The 19344-nt window shown below is 45.9% G+C and overlaps 1 protein-coding gene across 2 annotated transcripts in view; it reads right to left on the bottom strand.

Annotated features, from left to right (window-relative positions):
* Positions 1-15133, bottom strand: part of Upf1 (UPF1 RNA helicase and ATPase) — a 36324-nt gene extending 21191 nt beyond the window's left edge. For both annotated transcript variants that reach the window (XM_005332977.4, XM_005332978.2), the window contains exons 1-2: positions 14610-15133; positions 1422-1561 (exon numbers count right to left, since the gene is read on the bottom strand). In XM_005332977.4, coding sequence (XP_005333034.1) covers positions 1422-1561; positions 14610-14840 — 371 coding nt within the window. In that variant the 5' untranslated portion in view covers positions 14841-15133. The remainder of the gene's footprint in view (positions 1-1421; positions 1562-14609) is intronic.
* Positions 15134-19344: the final 4211 nt, after the last annotated feature.

Genomic DNA, 19344 nt, shown 5'->3' with positions numbered 1-19344 from the left:
TTCAGGAATCCCAACTAGTGCAACGCTGTGGGCAGTAAGCTGCAGGCTCCGGCAGAGGGCAGTGTGCTCCCAGGGAACTGGGCACAGACCCTGAGGTGGAGGGCCTTTCTGAGCCTGGCAGCAGATGGAAGCTCACGCAAGGAGCACTTAACAGGACCCAGCTCTCTACCCCACTCCTGGTCTAGGTTTTCTGAAAAATCAACACATCCAAAACACTGGCTCTTGCTGGATATGGTGACACATGCCTGGAATCCTAGTGATGTGGGAGGCTGAGGAAGGAGAATTGCAAGTTCAACGCCCGCCTCAATACTTAGCAAGACCCTGTCTCAAAAAAATAAGGAGCTGGAGATGTGGCTCAATGATTAAGTGGTTTCAACCCACAGATCCTCAATACCAAAAACAACAACAACAAAATAAAGAAAAGCAAAACAAAATGAAACAAAAAAATCCCCAGCTCTGCACAGAGTTCTGCTAATATACAGAGTTAAAAGTCAATTTCAAACTAAAATGCACTTAAGGCTAGGAAGCCTCCCCCACTACTATAATGGGAGGGGAAAAACACTATTGCCCATCTCACACCATGGAGAGAGCAGGAAGGACAAAGGACCATGAAGCTTACTCCCCTGCAACTTGAAAGACGATTTTCCAGCATCACTACACAGCAGTAACACTACTGTGTTCATAAAGTTTATAAATTATACAGAGCCAAAATAGTGTCAGCCACTATGTGGGATCAAGATACACCTTCCGCCCAAGAAAGCTGACCTGCATGCAGCCAAAAAGGCTGCAGCAGTGGGCACAGATCGCTGATGAGCAGTGTGCCCCAGGGCCAGGCAAGATGAACTTGGCCCAGGCCCACATGTGAACTGACTGGCCAGTGCCCTGCACCAAATTATCTTCTCTCTTAGGGTCTCAATTCCTTCATGTTTGTGTGTAAGAAACAAAAAGCAAGATAAATCCAAATATAAAGGATGGCCCTGGCAGAGATGAGAATTCCAAATTTGGTCAACATACAGGTCTATCGCTTCCAATTTTCCTGGAATCATGAGCTTCAGGGAGGCAGATCTTTTAAAAACTCCTGCAGTAAAATCGCTTTGTAACAGAATCTTACTACTCTGCCTACCCTTCAGTCCCAAAGCTCGCCCACTGTGACGAGATCCTCCTGATAAGCAAGTGGGCAGGGACCAGAGGGATCTCAGGTCCTAGAAGGCGTACAGGTCTAAGACTAAAGAAAGGGTAACCCTCAACAGTTGGGTGAATTCAGGGTGTCAGAGGGTGCCGGTCCACCCTCCTGCCCAGTAACAGGGACTTATGAGCAACTTCCTTACTCCTAATGACAACATTAACAGTGCTGCAGGCCACAATCACAGCACAAGGGCTCCCATGCCTGGGAGGTGAGCGTCCCAGCCCCAAGTGCCCACCTGCAGGCATGGATGGGAAGGTCCTTTGTGTAATAGGTATCTTCTTCATCTTCTTCGAAGTTCAACTCTGCCAAGAGCTGGCTGGTCTTAGCCACACTGTCGTCCACAGCCCCATTCTGCAGGATGCCCTCAGGTCCAACCTACAGCAGAATGGCAGTGTCACCTAAGAGAGGCCACAGATGCCAGGACTTGGCCCAGGCCTATGGCCTCTGTCAAAATAAGCAGTCACAGTGACTCTCCAGGGAGGCCCTGGTTTGCTCTTTGCTGAGACAGTTTATACTGAATGGGTTTTTCACATGTTATTCTTCCTTATCAAACCTACCCAATAAAAAATGGCTCTGGTGCATCCACCTAACTCACTTCACTGCACAAGCAGTCTGATCCCTGCCTGGCCACAGAGCCATGTCCATGACCCCAAACCAGGATGCTGACACTTGGTTCCCATGACTGAAGGTCACAGAAGCAAGATAACTTTTACAAACTCATTTTGTCCCACCCTGGGAACAGGTGCACAATGTGAGACCAGAAGACTGGAGTCACAGCAAAGGCTCTTTGAGCAAGAGAAATGCTGGCTGTCATTCCAGGAGATACAGAACAACTTCAACTACACCACTGGCCCCTCCCCTTTCCCACAAGGAAGCCTTGACTGTGAAGCATGAAGGGAATGTTAATGGAATCCTTTTCATCCACGACATAACTTTAATTTTATTCATTATAGCAGCAAAAAACAAAGAGGTTGATTTTAAATAACTAAGCCTTGAACTGCACAGGACATGGGCACTGAGGTCACAACATTAGAGAATACACTGAGGGCTGGGGATGTGGCTCAAGCCGTAGTGCGCTCGTCTGGCATGCGTGCGGCCCGGGTTCGATCCTCAGCACCACATACCAACAAAGATGTTGTGTCCACCAAGAACTAAAAAATAAATATTAAAAATTAAAAAAAAAAAAAAAAAAAAAAGAGAATACACTGACTCAAAGAAGCAAGAGCTCCTAATGCCACTCCCAGGAACTACCACTACAAACCACAGGTCAACAATCTCTGCCATCAACCCCTCCAGGCCACTTAACCCCACGGGTGGCTGGGTCAGACAGCAGGAGTCTCACGGTGAAAATGGAACATAGTGATGGTACAAAATTCAGGGTTAGGGAAGACTGACTGGAACCTCCAGGGAAGGTATCAGGTTTCTGATCTCTAAGATGGGAGCAGACACCTTACATCCCTAGAAGCCTCCATCAGGGGAACAAGACAACTGAGTGAAGGAGGAGCCTCATTCAGTACCTCCCCAAATCCCATCCCTCAGCCACACCCCTTCCCCCAGTGTTACCACCTCAGGAATGTGTGACATCTATCAGAACCCAAACCCAGGGGCTGGGGTTGTAGCTCAGTGGTAGAGTGCTTGCCTAGCAGACATGAGGCACTGGGTTGGATCCTCAGTACCACATAAACGTAAAATAAAGATATTGTGTCCACCTAAAACTAAAAAATAAAAATTAAAAATAAAAGAGAGATAAGCAGAACCCAAACCCAATTCTGTGGTGGCATAGGCCATGCAGGACCCAAATAGATACCTAGCCTGTCCACTACTACTCACCAGACATTTATTTATAAGAAATAAGAACAGGGGTTCTCATGGGGCGGGGCGGGGGGATTGAGGGGACAGCAAGAAATCCCCTAGGGACACTCTGAATGTTGCCAAGGTGCATCTGGTGGATATTTTTACTTGTCTGTAAAGTGCTGTGCAGAAACTGAAAAACCATCTCACTATCTGCCATCACTTTAATATTCTTTTTGGCAATCACTGGATAAATTGCATATTTTGCTATGTTTAGAAAAATATTTTGTATAATCCAGCAATTCCATTCCACATATTTTGAATTATTCTTTTGAATACACTTTTAGAGTGAATGGCTGGATCACACAGTAATTCCAGGTTTAATTTTTAGAGGAACTATTATACTATTTTCTACAACAACTGCACCAATCTACATTCTCACCAACAGTGCACAAGGTTTCCAATTTCTTCACATCCTCACCAATAACTGCTTTTTCTTATAAGCATCCAAATGGGTGTGAGATGGTATCTCATTGTTCTGACTTGCACTTCCCTCATAGTTAGTGATGCTCAGCATCTGTTCATGTGCTTGCTGGCCATTTTATCTATTTCGGAGAGAAATGTTGATTTAAGTCCTTCCCCAACTCCCCTGCCCCTCTCCCCCCATTTTTTGGTAGTCCTGGGGGTTGAACCCAGGTGTGCTCTACCATTGAGCTATATCCCCAGTTTTTTGTTTTCGTTTTTTTTTTGAGACAGGGCCTTTGCCAAATTGCCCAGGCTGGCCTTGAATTTGCCATCCTCCTGCCTTGGTCTCTCATTGCTGGGATCACAGGCATGCGCCATCATGCTAAGTTCCTTCATCCATTTTTTAAATTGCATTGTTTGCTTTTTTCACTGTTGTATTTTGTTCAAAATTTTGATAGCTGGTCATACCTTCTCCATGCAATGATGTTCCTGCCACTTCGCAGGTTAAGAAGGGTCTATTACCTGGTACCCGAGGCCGCTCAGCACCCTGCATTCCCATAGGTGGCCACTCCCCAAACCAGTTCTCAGGTAGCACAGAACCGGTTTGTGATTTGCCCAGTCGGCTGAACACAAAACCTTGAATTTAAGTGTTCAGTTGGAAATAGGTTGCCAGGTAAAACAGAGAAGGGTTAAACTTGATGTTGCCAAGCACGCGTCCCCCTGTCTCTGCAGCTCCTGAGGTTTCACTGTAGTTCTCCACAGCGTCGTCCCTGTGTCCCTGTGACTAGATCGATTCCTGTGATGGTTGGGTGCATGCCTAGGACCTTGCCAAGTTCTCTCTTCCCAGCTGGAAGCCCCACTGTGCGGTGCCCGCCATGGTGCACACTCTAGGTGCGCTGTCTGGTGGTCGGCTTTCTGTGGGCTCAGTTTGTTTGGCACAGTCTGGGAGGTCTGGTCTGTGCAGTGGGAGGCGAGCCCGGCCTGTGTGAGTTCCATGTGCCCTGGGAGGTGGGTTCTACTGATCTATAGATGTAAATGTTATCTGGCTTATTTTTTCTTTTCTTTTTTATTTTTTTTGCAAAGTGATCTGTACATTCCTCTTATTTATTAAATCACTGGCTTTGGTGTTATGTGGAGAGATTTGTAGATTGATTTCAGAACAGAATTAAAATATTGTGAAAATTACATCTTAATAAATGTTTATTGTAAAAAAAAAAAAAAAAAAAAGGGTCTATCAGTGTGTGCCTGGGCACCCATAGGCCTGCTTTCTGAAGAATGGCTGGCCAGTGCTGGAGTGAGGCCTTGCCTCAGGGCAGGGAAGGAGGCATTATGAAACATGCCACAGGGAGAAGGTTGAAAGCATACTCTAGAATAGGCACCAGCCTGTGGCTGCCTGGCCACAAAACTTCAGTGTAGTATTTACATTTTCAAATGGTTGAGTTACCAATTTTGCTTCTTGTTTCCAAAGCCTAAACTATTTACTATTTAGTCCTTTAAAAAAATGTTCACAAGCTACATGCAATGGCACACACCTGTAATCCCAGCTCCTTGGAAAGTTGAGGCAGGATGATTGCAAATTTGATGTTAGCCTGGGCAACCTAGGGAGACCCTGTTTCCAAATAAAATAAAAGGGTTGGGGATATAGCTCAGTAGTAGAGAACTTGGGTGGCATGTGTGAGGCCCTGGGTTCCATCCTCAGTACAAAAAAAAAAAAAGGAGTGAGAGAGAAAAGAAAGAGAGAGAGGGAGGAAAGAAGGGGGGGGGAAGTCCACTAACCTTTAGTCTAGAAGAGCTCCTAAAATCCCTGGCCAGGCTCTGTAAGTGATTTGTTGTTTACAGTACTGGGGATGGAACCCAGGACCTCACACATGCTAGGCAAATGCCCTCCCTCTGAGTTACACCTTTAGCCCAAGGTTTCAAAAATTTTTACATATGAAAATCTTTAGTAACCTTTGGATCTGTATTTTCCTGTGGAGTGATACAGAAAACAGCACCTGGGAACCCTTGCCTTGCCAGTTCCTGCAGCATCAAACATTTCCCTCCCCTCTGCAGGAGCACACACAAGAGACTTGAGCCTGAGCAGAGGCCCCAACAGTGTTAGCTAAATGAATGTGTCTTCTTCAAAACATAAAGGCTGAGACTAAAGTGATTCATCATCTATTCTTCTAACTCAGGGTTTAAATGAGAATATATCGGAAGTCACCAACCTCCTCAGTGTGGCTGGCTACAGAGAATCCCCAAACTTTCCCCAGCTTTTTTTTTTTCCCCTGAAAAATTCCAAGCCTACAGAAAAATAGCCACATCCTGGTTGTCTGAATGCATGCTATACCATGTTCCACATGCATGTACCCTCCTTCTTACTACCCACTCTTAGATTTATCTTCACAAGAACCAGGGCTTTCTATATCTACATACGCATACCTTGCTTAGGAACTTGGTGTGGTTCTGACATTGTGGTCTTGCTATACATAGTTGCATATATACACAGACAACCCCAATGTTCTAATCATGTCTTTTTATCATTTTTTAAATCCAAGACCCAGTTAAAGGAGACTATAAAGGAGACAAATCAACCAGTTTGAACCACATAAATACACTGGGATTTGGCCATTTTTGACCTACAAAGAGGGTGACTTTACATAGTCCTGCCCAACAGAGCGATGGTCCCTGGGTCCCGCTTTCCATGTTCCCTCTTGACCAAAAAAAAAAAAAAAAAGCCCCTCCCTCCTCTCTCTTAGCACTGGGCATCTAAAAGGCTAAAAGGTCCAAGGACCCTTGCTCTACACAGGGTTCTGGAGTCTACCCTAGAGTCAAAGGACCCTCCACCAGGCCAACAGAGACTAAGATCCCCCAGATCATCTTGAGTTTAACCCTGCCTGCCTAGCACTAGGATGAATCCCTAGCCACTCTGAGATGAATCCCACCTCACCCACGTGGAGGACCTAGGGTGTAATGAGGGGACCCAATAGAGAAGTGGACACCTCACAAAATCACTCAGATTGGACCTGAGTTCACTAGCATGAAAAGAAGGTAGAGGGGCTGCTCTGGAGAGTGGAATCTAGGGACCGTGATCATCTCCAGACCCAACTTCCCCAGAAACCAAGGGAAAAAGTGGATAGTGGAGAAAAGGAAGCCCCACATCAAATGATACTGACAAACTAATGCTGTTTGTCTGACAACAGCAATGTAGCTATAAAGACGCCCTATTCTACTTCCAGAAATGTGTCTTGTACATTATAGATCAAAAGAGTTGAGTATCAGCTGGGTGCAGTGGAGCTGGAAATCCCAGTGGCTCAGAAGGCTGAGGCAGGAGGATTGCAAATTCAAAGCCAGCCTTAGCAAAGGCAAGGCACTAAGCAACTCAATGATACCCTGTCTCTACAGAGAATAAAAATAATAGGGCCGGGGATGTGGCTCAGTGGTCAGGTGCTCTTGAATTCAATTCTCACTTACCCCCCCCACCAAAAAGGGTTAAGTATCACAATTCAGATGGCTTGACCTTAGAAGTAAGGGTACAATAACACTTGGGGGGAGGAGGAGAAAAAAAAGGGGAGAGGATTGGGCTGGGGTTGCAGCTCAGTGGTAGAGCGCCTGCCTAGCATGTGTGAAGCACTGGGTTCGATTCTCAGCACCACATATAAATAAATTAAAAAATAAAATAAAGATCCATCAACAATTTAAAAAACTTTTAAAAAAAAGGAGAGGAAAATCTGCTCAACTGTAAGATGGAAAAAGGTAGATAGGCTGGATTTGCATTCTCTCTATGTTAGAAAATTTGAATCCAATGTTTCTATATAGAGAATAAGGCAGCAGGCTCTGCAGATCCAGTGCTCAAAAGGAGGCAACAATTGCCAGAAGGTTCAGTACAACTATAACTTCAATGCCCTGGCCTCTACCCAGGACCAGAGCCACCTCCCTGGACTGCTATGGCCCATCTACTATGCTCTATAAGCTGCTGACACTTGAGAGAGTTGTCTCCCCTGGTTGCGGCAAGGGCTACCCACAGCCCAACAGGCAACCCAAATCACCTGAATGTTGATGTGCTGGCCTGGCAACAAAGGAATCCTCAGAAGCCCTGCTCAGACATTCAGTTCCCAAGCTGCTATTTGACCAACGCATACACAAAGACACAAGGAACTGTTTTCAACCTTGGGATCCTAGGACCCAGTAGCTCCCTACATATGGAAGGAAGTCAAATTCTGCTCTCAGGGGAAAGCTTTCTGCCCAAGAAGAGTTCTAGGTTACCAGGAGCAATGGTATACTTCTGTAATCCCAGGGACTCAGGAGGCTGAGGTAGGATGATTGCAAGTTCAAAGCCAGCCTCAGCAATTTAGCAAAGCCCTAAGCAACTTAAGAGAAACCTGTCTCAAAAATAATAATAATAATAATAATAATAAATAAATAAAAAGGGCTGCAGATATAGCTCAGTGATAAACACCCTTGGGTTCAATACCCAGTAACTACTACCACCCCCGCCTGCAAAAAAAAGTTCAAGGCTGTGAACATGAGAGCAAAGCTGCAGACAGCACTGGGAACTGGCCCAGAGTCATCACCCTGGTTCTCTGGCCAGACTGGCCTCTTGGCTCTGGGTTCCACAGAGCACAGCCAGACATCATGTCCCTTTTCTGCCAGGCTAGACCATCCCAATAAAATGAGAGCACCCCACCAAGGTAACAACCACAAACTTCCCCTGGCTTGAACCTCTGATCTGAATATGGCCCCTACAACTTACTACTCGCTGACCTGGGGAGCCCTCCCTTCTCTCAAAGCCTCTCAGGGAAGCATCTCCCTGCAAAGGGGAGACCTGTCTCAACACAGGGGCAGGAGGCATGCAGACCCAGAGGAAGCTATGAACAGCTAAGGTCTGCTCTAGTCTGTAGCCCCTCATGGAGAAAACCCCAATGCTGAGCACATGCGCCTAGAAGGGACACTTGGTACCCTGGCAACCCTCCCCCACCCCCACCCCCCCACACACTCATGTGTATTTGTAACTTGTGCACACAGTCCTGACTGACCAGCCTCTTCTGCCTCAGGTCCCCTTCCAACTCCTCCATATGTTTGTGAGGCTGTCCAGTGACCTCTTTGCCACAGTGCTTTCCCAGGCCCCCAAAGTCTAAGGGCTCTTCCTCTCAAATTCATTTGTGGCTCCCTCAGCAGTCTGAGGCTCAGGATACCACCTGAACCCCTCAGCCCAGCACACCAGCCTTGCAGCCCTGCTAGCCCCACACCAATCTAGGTAGGACTACCACACACGAAGACCTGCCCTGAGAGCAAACCTGTTTTAGGACCCTCTCAATTTCAAAGCTCACTCCTGAGGATTGCACCTGAGCAGGGAAGCACATGCAGTTTTCTTGTTTTTTTCTCCCCCCAGTGCTGGTGATTGAACCCAGGGCCTTGTACACATGAGGCAAGCACTCTACAAACTGAGCTATATCCCCAGCCTGCACATGTAGTTTTCTAACAAAGAAATGGCAATTGGCCAAGACCTTATTCTATATCAGCTGGTGTCACTGCCCTTAGCCCTCCAAGAACAGCAGGCCAGGAAAAGGTAACCTACAGGGTGCTGGAGTCCAGGATCAAAAGGGAGAGGTTGGCCTGGCAGCTGGATGGAGGGTATGAAAGTAAACATGAACAGATGCGCAACGGCTGGGAGGCAGGTACCCACCCCCCAAGTGGGCATATCTCTCGTGTGACCACTGACCAATGAGCATAGATCTGTCAAGGCAGTCAGACCATGAAACCATGCACAGACACTGGAGCTGTGGCAGAGTGGCTATACAGACAGGCAGGACAAAACAGAGAGAAGGGAAGGAAAGGAGGAGTGAAGAGAAATCAAATGGTAAGCAATGACATGATGGTTGCACAACTCCATGAATTTACTTAAAAAGTGTTGACTTGTACACCTTAAAACAAGTTTTCATGGCAAGTGGTCAGACTTCAAAGAGAAAAATATATATTTTTTTTTTTTGCTTGTGGTGGCTGGAGGCTGGACTGAGAAAAACTTTGGTTTTTGTGAATAATGGTGAAGTGTTAACTTCTCCCCTAATCATTCTAAATGTGAGTAAAGAAATTAATTAGAAGAAAAAAGGAGTTATTCCATACATTCCCCCTAAGTGTACTGTTGGCTCACCCTCTTGGAAAAGTCCTAAAGATCTGGAAATGAACACGGCAAGTCAAGTAAGGGTGAAAAGTGCTGAGCAAGCACTTTCCAGATAAGCAGCACCTTGTCTCCTATGCTCTCATGGCCCACTGAAATCACAGCTATACCCAAAAGTTTGTAAAACCAAAAGGGACAAAGTTATCTGTGTACTTTACAACTCACAACCCTTAAGAAACCAGGAACTATGGGAAACGACCATCAGCTACAAGATCAGCAGGCAGAGGGTCTATTCACTGACCTTGGGACAAATCCACATAGCCATCCATCAAAAGGAAGTCAGCACCACAGTTTTAAACATGAGGCATCAACTTTTAACCTAAGTATTCTGCCACGTGAAGAGGAAAAGAACACCCTATTTTATGTGCTCAATACTAGAACTATAGAGAAACTGCATGTGAAGAGCTTAGCAGGTGAAAAGGGAAACCAGTTTCACTGGACAGCAGGCCAGCTGGGAGCTTTTGCTAGATGGTGTCCCTCATGCAATGGAGAAAAGATTGTGTATTATATATATATATATATATATATATATATATATATATATATTAGCAGCTCCTGCACTTACAAGTAAAATCTTGAGTGTGGGCTGATGGTTGAAGCTGTGAGTAAAGAGGGAGCACTTGGCGCAGGCCTAATCTTAAGATGAGGGAACAACGTCCCCAGGTCTCAAGCAGCACCTTCAGGGTTACCTGGAGCATCTGCTCCAAAACACTGAGTTCCTATCTGAAAGGAATATACCTTCCCACAAATCTTACTATTTTCAGGAGATCTGAGCTAAAGAAAAGCCAGCCAAGCCAACAAGCAGGCTTGTCCCCGACTGAATGTACATACTTTATTCCTTCACCTATTAATGGCCATTTGGGGCTTTTTCCACTTAGGACTCCTCCATGAACAAAGCTGCTGTGAAATTCCAACCACCCTATGTGGACAGACACTTCATTTCTCTGCTGGGTCACAGGAAGGTGAGCGTAGAACTGTCCCACTCATAAAAAAGTGTAAGAGAGTCTCAGCACTTTCAGCCTGGGGTAGGGGCGGTCACTGGAACACTGGATGGGCACAGACAGTTATCTCTATGGGATTTTTCTTTTAACAGTCCCTCTGAGGTAAAACTGACATGCGATAAATGGCATATATTGAAAGTATATAATTTTAGAAACTGACACACATCAACATATATAAACACACAACGGTCACTACAATCAACAAAATAAACACGGCCATCACCCTCAAGTCTCCAAGTGCCCATCATTATCATTCCCTGTTCCTACCCTACTCTCTTTCCATCCTCCCTATCACTGATCTGCTCTCTATTACTGTAGATTAGATGATACTTTCTAGCATTTTGTGAGTGAAATTGCTTGTCTGAATGCTTCTTCCACTCAGAGGAATTATTCTGAGATGCATCATGTTGCTATGTGCAGCAGTAGTTCGTTCCTCTTTATTATTAAGTGGTGTTTCCATCTCTTACATTTTCACCATAATTCTTCCATTGTTTGGAGGAAACCTGATATCACAAACAGTTGAGAGGAAATACTTGAAGTGCACAGACCAAAAAGTTTGTTACCCTAGCTATCATGCAAACAACTTCTGAAATTACCTTTCAGTGTCCTTTCAGAAGTGGGGGAAGGGCCCAGGAAGGGGTCAAATACTCAAAGGAAAACTGTTCCTTTATCTTCTGGACATTTGGCAGAATGTGTGAGCACTCTTTATTCCTAGATCTCAGGAGCCTTGATAACCTTCAAAATGAGTGTTGAACAAGCTCCCAATTCAACAGGAGTCACCCCTGCTGCCACTTTCCACCCTGAATGGGATGCATATTCCCATAACCCATACTGTGCAAAACTGGCACAAGCAGAACAGCCATCAAGAGTGGCAGCACATTGGGGCTGGGGATGTAGCTCAAGCAGTAGAGCGCTCGCCTGTCATGCGTGAGGCACTGGGTTCGATCCTCAGCACCACATAAAAATAAAGATGTTGTGTCCACTGAAACTAAAAAAAAAAAAAAAAAAAAAAGAGTGGCAGCACACTGGCAAGCAGTGTGACTCCTCAAAGGGTTAGATGCAGAGGTACCATAGGACCAGTGATCTCACCAAAAATGCATCCACACAGAAACTTGTAGCAATCCTGGAGAATCATAGCAGAACCATCCATAAGAGCCAAAGATAGAGACAGCCTCAATGGTCATCAAAAGACAAATGGATAGACAAAACATGGTCTATCCATACAATGGAATATTATTCAATCATAACATAGAATAAATAAATGAAGCATTGATTTATGAAATAATGTGAATGAAGCCAGATACAAGGCAGGGGCTGTAACTCAGTAGTAGGGCACTTGCCTTAGTATGCTGGAGGCCAGGGTTCCATTCTCAACAACAGGCAGGAAGAAAAAACATGAAGTCAGATCTAAAACACCACACACTTTATGATCCCATTACTGTGAAATTTCCAGAAAAAGGCAAATCTACAAGGACAGAAAGTTAAAGATAAATGGTTGCCTGAGATTAGGGAAGGAAAGATTGTGCGACTAAGGGATGAGAAACAAATTTCTTTCTGGGGTGATAAAACGTTCTAAAATTGATTTGGGTGATGGATGCCCAACTCTGAACATGCTAAAATTCACTGAAATGTTAATGTACAACAGGTGAATTGTACGGTATGTGAATTCTATTTCAATATAGCTATGCCACAAAAATGTCTGCCCTTGACAGTTGACAGCCACTCATCCAGTAGGAAAAAAATCAAAAGGCAGAATAGAAGCTCAAGTCTTCCTGGTAGCCCCTGGTGAATGGCTGGTTACACAGTCACTTCATGAGGACAAATAAGAAAATCTTCCCAAATGTTTTAAGCAGCTGATGCCACCAAGCTGGCACAGGGGACAGTCAACTTTCTCTTATTTTCCAATTATATTCAGACTTTCCTGCCCCCAAATTCGGGTCCTCTAGTGATACAAACAGATTTCAAGTATTCCCCTTCATCAAATATGAATCCAAAGTTAGGCTACAGGTGGGTGGGTCATCAAGTTTAATTAAAAGTAAGGAAAGACACACCCTTTGATGTCTTCAGAACTCCAATGTTTACCTCTGATGATGCACTTTAATGGTCTGATTTTATATAATTCAGTGTTCGGCTGCAGGAAAGTGAATCGATCATTTCAAATCAAAGAGGACACATCCCATGACTGACTGCCAACAGACAGCAGCAGAACTCAAAGCTGTTGCAGGTTTGTTGTCTTATACTAGCTACAGTTATAAGATGATTATCGTTCACCCCTTTCTGCACTCCTCAGCTGCCCACCACTGCTTGCTGCCAGACCAAGCCTTCTTGACACATGGACTCAATTTACAGACACAACTGTCTGGACAATTTACACATGGATCCAGATTGCCCTTAAGTAAAAGGAATAAAAATTTAACTGTCACCTCCAGTTTTTATAGCTGGAGAAGCAGAGATCCACAAAGCAGAGAAACTAAAAGGAGGTGAGGCTTTACCCAGCTCAGCTCACTTCTTCATGCAAACTCTCGCCTCTCCCAACCTCCCTTCACCAAATGTAAACAAAACTAAAGAGAAAAAAAAAAAACCCTATACATTCACACCTGTTCTTCTGATGCCCCAAGCCAGTAGGCTTTCTATTTTAAGGAATCTGGGGTTAAAATGAGTCAAATGTTTTTGCCTCCTATCAGAGGACTAAAAGAACGCCCAAGTGGGTGGTCTACCCACAAGGGTGACTCAGGCATTAGCACAGATTCCCCCCACCCCCAATAACAGTGTCTGAGCTTATTCTGGCTGAGGATGGGGTGGTTCCCCCAGCCCTGGAGCACAAGGATGTGCCCAGGGACACCTGTGACAAGCTGAGCCCTGTAGCTCCTCCCAAGTGGAGGACTCAGGAAAATAAACCTGAGGGAGGTGCCAGGCACAAAAACAAGCAGTAGGTGAAGGCAATCTGAGATCCAGAAGGTGGGAACCATATTCTCCAGGACCCCAGCCCAAGACACCAACTACCCCACCCTACCACCCTCATCGCGCATTCCAAGCAGGTACTAAGACCCAGGAAGTGCACACTTGATATTCTCACAATCTCAACCCCAATTTAAAACACCTAAGCAGTCTTCGCTAAACATTCACATCATTAAAAATTAGTTTCCGACGTGGCACACTCCTTTATATAAAACCCACTATCACTGCTATTGGAGAAACAAAACTCAAACACAACTTTTCCAAGGCAGGGCTGTGGAGTTATGTAACAGGTCAGTTTCAGCAACAAGCAGTGCAAGGAGGAAAAACAAAACGTAACCGACCTCTTGAATAATCTCAAGAGTCAGCGAGTATGTGGTTCTTGCACGCGAGTCACACATTCGGTCTCTGTTCGGGGAGCCTATACCCTCCGCTTCCAGGGTCCCTGAACCCCGGGAAATTTAAACTCGCGCAACTTAGCGCGCCTGAATGGCGGAGCGGGGAATGTGGTGGGGGCCAGGGGGCGGTCTAGCCAGACCACTGCGACCACAGACACTGGGACAGGGTGGTTGGACCTACCAGAAGGAGACCCGCGCAGAACCCCCCGGACCTGGATCGAGTAGGCCACGGTCCCAGCGTGAGGAACTTGGGTTATGCCAGGGGCAGACCTAGGACAGGTCATCCTAGACACACCCGGAAGGGGACTAAGGGCAGGTCACCTAAGATCTGGCCCGAGCAAGAACCAGACTTAGCCCTATCGGGGGACTGAGGCAGATCGCGGAAGAGGCGGGTGAGGGACCACGGCAGGTCAGCCCTGGTCTGGCTGCAGTGGAGAAACGGGGCAAGTCAGCTGGGACACAGCCGAAGTGGCGGACCGGAACAGGTTACTCCAGGCTTGGCGCCTATGAGGGACACCAGGCAGATCAGGCCGGGTCCGGCCAGAGTTGGGGACCTGGGACCGGTCAGGTCAGGCCCGGCCGGAGTGGGGGAGCTGAGGCAGGTCCGGGACGCCGACGCCCGACCCGGGCTTCCGGCGCCGCCATGTGCCGCTCACCTGCGCGTCGAGCTGTCCGGCCGCAGCGCCCGCGCCCGCGCCCCCCGGGCCTCCCGCGCCGCCTCCTCCGGGGCCGCCAGGGCCACCGGGGGGCGTCTGGGTCTGGCTAGGGAGGGTGAAGTCGGTGAACTCGAACTCGGAGCCCTGTGTGTCGGCGCCGAGCAGCTCAGCCTCCTCGGTGTCCAGGAAGGTGAGCGTCTGCGAGCTGGGCCCGTACGCCTCCACGCTCATGGTGCCGCCGGGTAAGGCCCTCAGGCCGGCTACGCGGAGTACTTGAGCCCGCAGCCGCGCTGAGGCCTAGGCCGCAGGCTTCGGGTTGCCGCCGCCGCCGCCGCCCCCGCGCGCCCGGTTCGGACCGAATCGTCTGCCTTGAAGCAAGCTAGGCAGAGAGCCACGAGCGCCAAGCCGCTGCCGTCGCCGACTCCCTCAGAGCCGCCGCTCCCCTCAAAGCTGCCCGCCGCTCTGAGCCCCCGGCAGGAACCGCCGCCGCCGCCGCCACTGCCGTGCGCGTGCGCGAGCTCGACGCCGGCGCAGGTGCGCGTGCGCGAGCCCGACGCCAGCGCAAGCGCGCGCGCGCTCCTCTCGGACGCCGCCAACCGCGCCCCGACGCGGGAGCCCAGCGGGACGACGGGACGCGCAGCGCGCACGCGCAAAAGGGAGGAGCTCCCAACCGCCGCGGCCGGGCTGCTCGAGGACATGGCCCCGCCCCAACCGGTGCTTAGTGACGCTCCGGCGGCGGGCGGTGCGGATGTGGTGGTGTTCGGAACAAGCACAGGATCGGGTTAGTTGAGCGCTGAGTGCCCTTCTCCATAGGTGGCCTTGGAACACCCAGCTGGGGAGGTTGGGGGGAGGCAGTGCGCCCCATCCCTCGAAGAAGCTTCTCTTTAAATTTTTAAAAATTTGTTCTTTAACATATACATGACAGTAGAGTACGTTGACATATCATCTACAGGGGTGTAACTTCCCCTTCTCCTCGTGGTTGTACACCATGTGGAGGGACACTGGTCGTGTGTTCACATAGGAGCACAGGACAGTTACCTCCCTTCCTTCTGCTGTCTCTCCCGCTCCTGTCCCCACTTTCCCTTCGCCCCGCTTCGTCGGATCCAGTGAACTTCTACTCTCCGCTCCCCCCTGTGGGTCGGCGTCTGCAGATCAGAGAGAAGATTCATTCGGCCTTTGGTTTTTTTGGGGATTGGCTTAGCATGATAGTCTGGAGGAAGCTTCTTTTTTTAAAATTTACATATATATATATGTGTATATATTATGTGTACATATAATATATATATATATTTTAAAGTTGTTGATGGACCTTTATTTTATTTATTTATATGCAGTGAATCCAATCCAGTGCCTCACACATGCTAGGCAAGTGTGCTACCACTGAGCCACAACTGCAGCCTCAGTTTCTGCACCTGAAAAAGAGGTTATGTGGCACATAGTAGATGCTCAGTGTGCATTTGTTGAATAGATGAGTGGGGAGTGGGACAGTCTTAGTACTGAACCTGGAACGCCAAGATGGTGGTTGGCCCTATGCCTGATGACCCTGAGACTTATTACTGTTTTTTATTATTGAAGCTCTAATGATTGTTCAGAAGCAATATATAGTAAAGTGATTGGGCACATATGCCTGGGATGAAATCCCTGTACACAAGACTTCACCTCTTTGAACCTAGAGTTTGCTTGGTTGAGACTGGGAAATAATGACCGTATGGTGGATAAGGAACAAATGAGCCAGTATTCACTCCTTAATTATTACTTATTTTATTATTTATTTTAAAAGATTCACTAAGGCCAGGGTTTTACCTTCTTCATACAGGTCTTTCCAATAGGGAGAAAAATGCTACACAAAATAGGCACTCGGGCTGAGGTTGTGGCTCAGTGGTAGAGCACTTGCTCAGTTAAAGGTTCAGAGATAATTTAAATCCAGGGTCAGCTACTGGTTTATGGGTCTTTATCTTGCAACTCCAGAATTCAGATTCCTCTTTGGTAAACTGACTTTGGAGAACATACGTACTTCCCTTTCTTTCCCAAGATTCTGGAACTCTCTGAATACTTGGAGCCAGCCCACGGGACTCCTGGCATTCACAACTGAGTTAAAAGTTCCCAATCTTACCACAGTTCCTCATTTTTCAAGTTTTCCTATTTACTATGACAGGAAAAGAGGCTTCATTTTCCTTCACATTTTAAAAAACATTTTATTGGGCTGGGGATGTGGCTCAAGCGGTAGCGCGCTCGCCTGGCATGCGTGCGGCCCGGGTTCGATCCTCAGCACCACATACCAACAAAGATGTTATGTCCACTGAAAACTAAAAAATAAATATTAAAATTTAAAAAAAAAAAAAAAAAATAAAAAAAAAAATAAAAAACATTTTATTGGTTGTGAATGGACACAATACCTTTATTTATTTTTATGTGGTGATAAGGATTGAACCCAGTGCCTCATATGTGCTAGGAAAGTCCTCTACCAATGAGTTCCAAACCCAGCCCTTCCTTCACATTTTGAGGGGTTTCAACTGTGCCCTACCTAAACTGTGGGAATATGGAATATGAACTTAGATCCCCTTCCTTAGAAAAACACAGTTTAAGCAGAACTCTTGACAAACCAGCAGATGGTATCAATGAAATGCAAAGCCCTCTTAGGAAAAAAAGTAGTAGGAGAATTAAAGGTCATTCTGGTGTTAGCTTTTAGGGTTCTAATTGCACACACTTCTCCCACTTTGACCCAGCAACTCCACTTCTAAGGATATCCATTTTTTTCTATGTATATTCTCATTTAAAAAATGATATTATGAAGGCACACTAGAATATATATATATGTACACATATTTAAAACAAAAGAAGGAAGTAATGGAAGAATTGAACAAAAAAGACTAGATGCCTAGAAAAATAAGAACAACATAAATAAATCCTCATCAGTAATTATATTAAATGAAAATGGATTAAACTCGCCACTTAATATGCAGAAATCATTAGAGTGAGTTTTAAAACAATAATCCACCTGTATGCTATCTAAAAGAGTCTCACTTTAGCTTCAAAAAGTAGGTTAAAAGTAGATGGATAGGGTTGGGGATGTAGTTCAGTTTGTAGAGTGCTCTCCTCATGTACAAGGCCCTGGGTTCAATCCCCAGCACCAAAAAAAAAGAAAAGAAAGTAAATGGATAGAAAAAGATATTCTATGCAAATACTGATACCAGACAAAATAGATTTAAAAACTATATAATGACATGAGTTTCAATCTATCAGGAAGATATTATTCTAAACATACCTGCACCTAACAGAGCCCCAGGATATATGAAGCAGAAAGTAATAATTGGGACTGGGATTGTGGCTCAGCAGTAGAGCACTCGCGTAGCACATGCAAGGCCCTGAGTTTGATCTTCAGCACCACATAAAAATAAATAAATAAAGGTATGTGTTCAACTAAAAAATATATTAAAAAAAGAAAATCCACATCAATATGCTCCTAAATGTGCAAAGGATTTAAGAAAAAAAATTGCAAAGGAAATTAGAAAGTGCTTTGAAAACAACAGCAAACCATTCCAAAATTTATGGTATGCAATAAAAGAAGAGTTTAGAGGGAAATCTATAGTTATAAATGTCTACATTAAAACAGAAAAGCTGAATTCATTGGCGCATGCCTGTAATCCTAGAACCACAAGTTTGAGGCCAGCATGGGCAACTCAGCAAGATCTTGTCTCAGAATAAAAAAATAAATAAAAAGGGCTGGGGATGTAGCTCAGGGGGGAAGCACCTCCAAGTTTAATTCCAAGTATTAAAAAACAAGACAACAACAACAACATACCCAGAACATCTCACACGAACAATTTAAGCTTCATTAACAAAGTGGAAGAAGAAATAAAACCCAGAGCAAGAAGAGATATGGAAATAAGAAAGATTAGAGCAGAGAGAAATGAAATGAGGAGAAGAAAACAACACAGAAAGTCAACAAAACTAAAAGTTGTTTCTTAGAAAGAGTCAAGAAAATTCACCAACCTTTTGTTAGACTGACAAGAAAAAGAAGTTTCAAATTAAAATCAGAAATGAAAGAGAGGACAACAGTACTGACTCTACAGAAATAAGAGTGATTATAAGGAAATGGTGTGACCAATGGACGCAGGAAAGTAGATGATTACCTGAAACTGACAGATTTCTGGAAACACATAAATTGCTAAAACTGATTAAAGAAGAAATAAAACAAAACAAAAACACCTGACAAGGGCCAAATGTGGTGGTGCACTTCTGTATTCCCAAAAATTCAGGTGGCTGAGGCAGAAGGACTGCAAGTTCCAGGCCAACCTCAGCAATTTAGCAAGACCCTGACTCAGATGTATAAAAAGGGCTGGGGATGGAGCTTAGTGGCAGAGCACCCCTGGGTTCAATTCTCTGTACTGAAAAAGAAGAGCCAGGCACTGTGGTGCACATCTGTAATCCCAATGGCTTGGGAGGCTGAGGCAGGAAGATCGTGAGTTCGAAGCCAGCTTCAGTAACTTAGAGAGGCTTTAAGCAACTCAGAGGGAATTTGTCTCTAAATAAAATATAAAAAAGGGTTGGGGGGTGCTGTGGCTGTGGCTGTGGCTCAGCGGTAGAGCGCTACTTAGCACCACATAAATGGGCTGGGATTGTGGCAGAGTGGTACAGTGCTTGCCTAGCATGCATGAGGCACTAGGTTCGATCCTCAGCACCACATACAAATAAATAAAGATATTGGGCTGGGGGTGTGGCTCAAGCGGTAGCA

Source organism: Ictidomys tridecemlineatus, chromosome 2 (assembly GCF_052094955.1).
Source record: "Ictidomys tridecemlineatus isolate mIctTri1 chromosome 2, mIctTri1.hap1, whole genome shotgun sequence".
Lineage (NCBI taxonomy): Eukaryota > Metazoa > Chordata > Mammalia > Rodentia > Sciuridae > Ictidomys > Ictidomys tridecemlineatus.
Note: the sequence above shows the minus strand (reverse complement) of the source record. Positions and strands in the feature narration are given on the sequence as shown.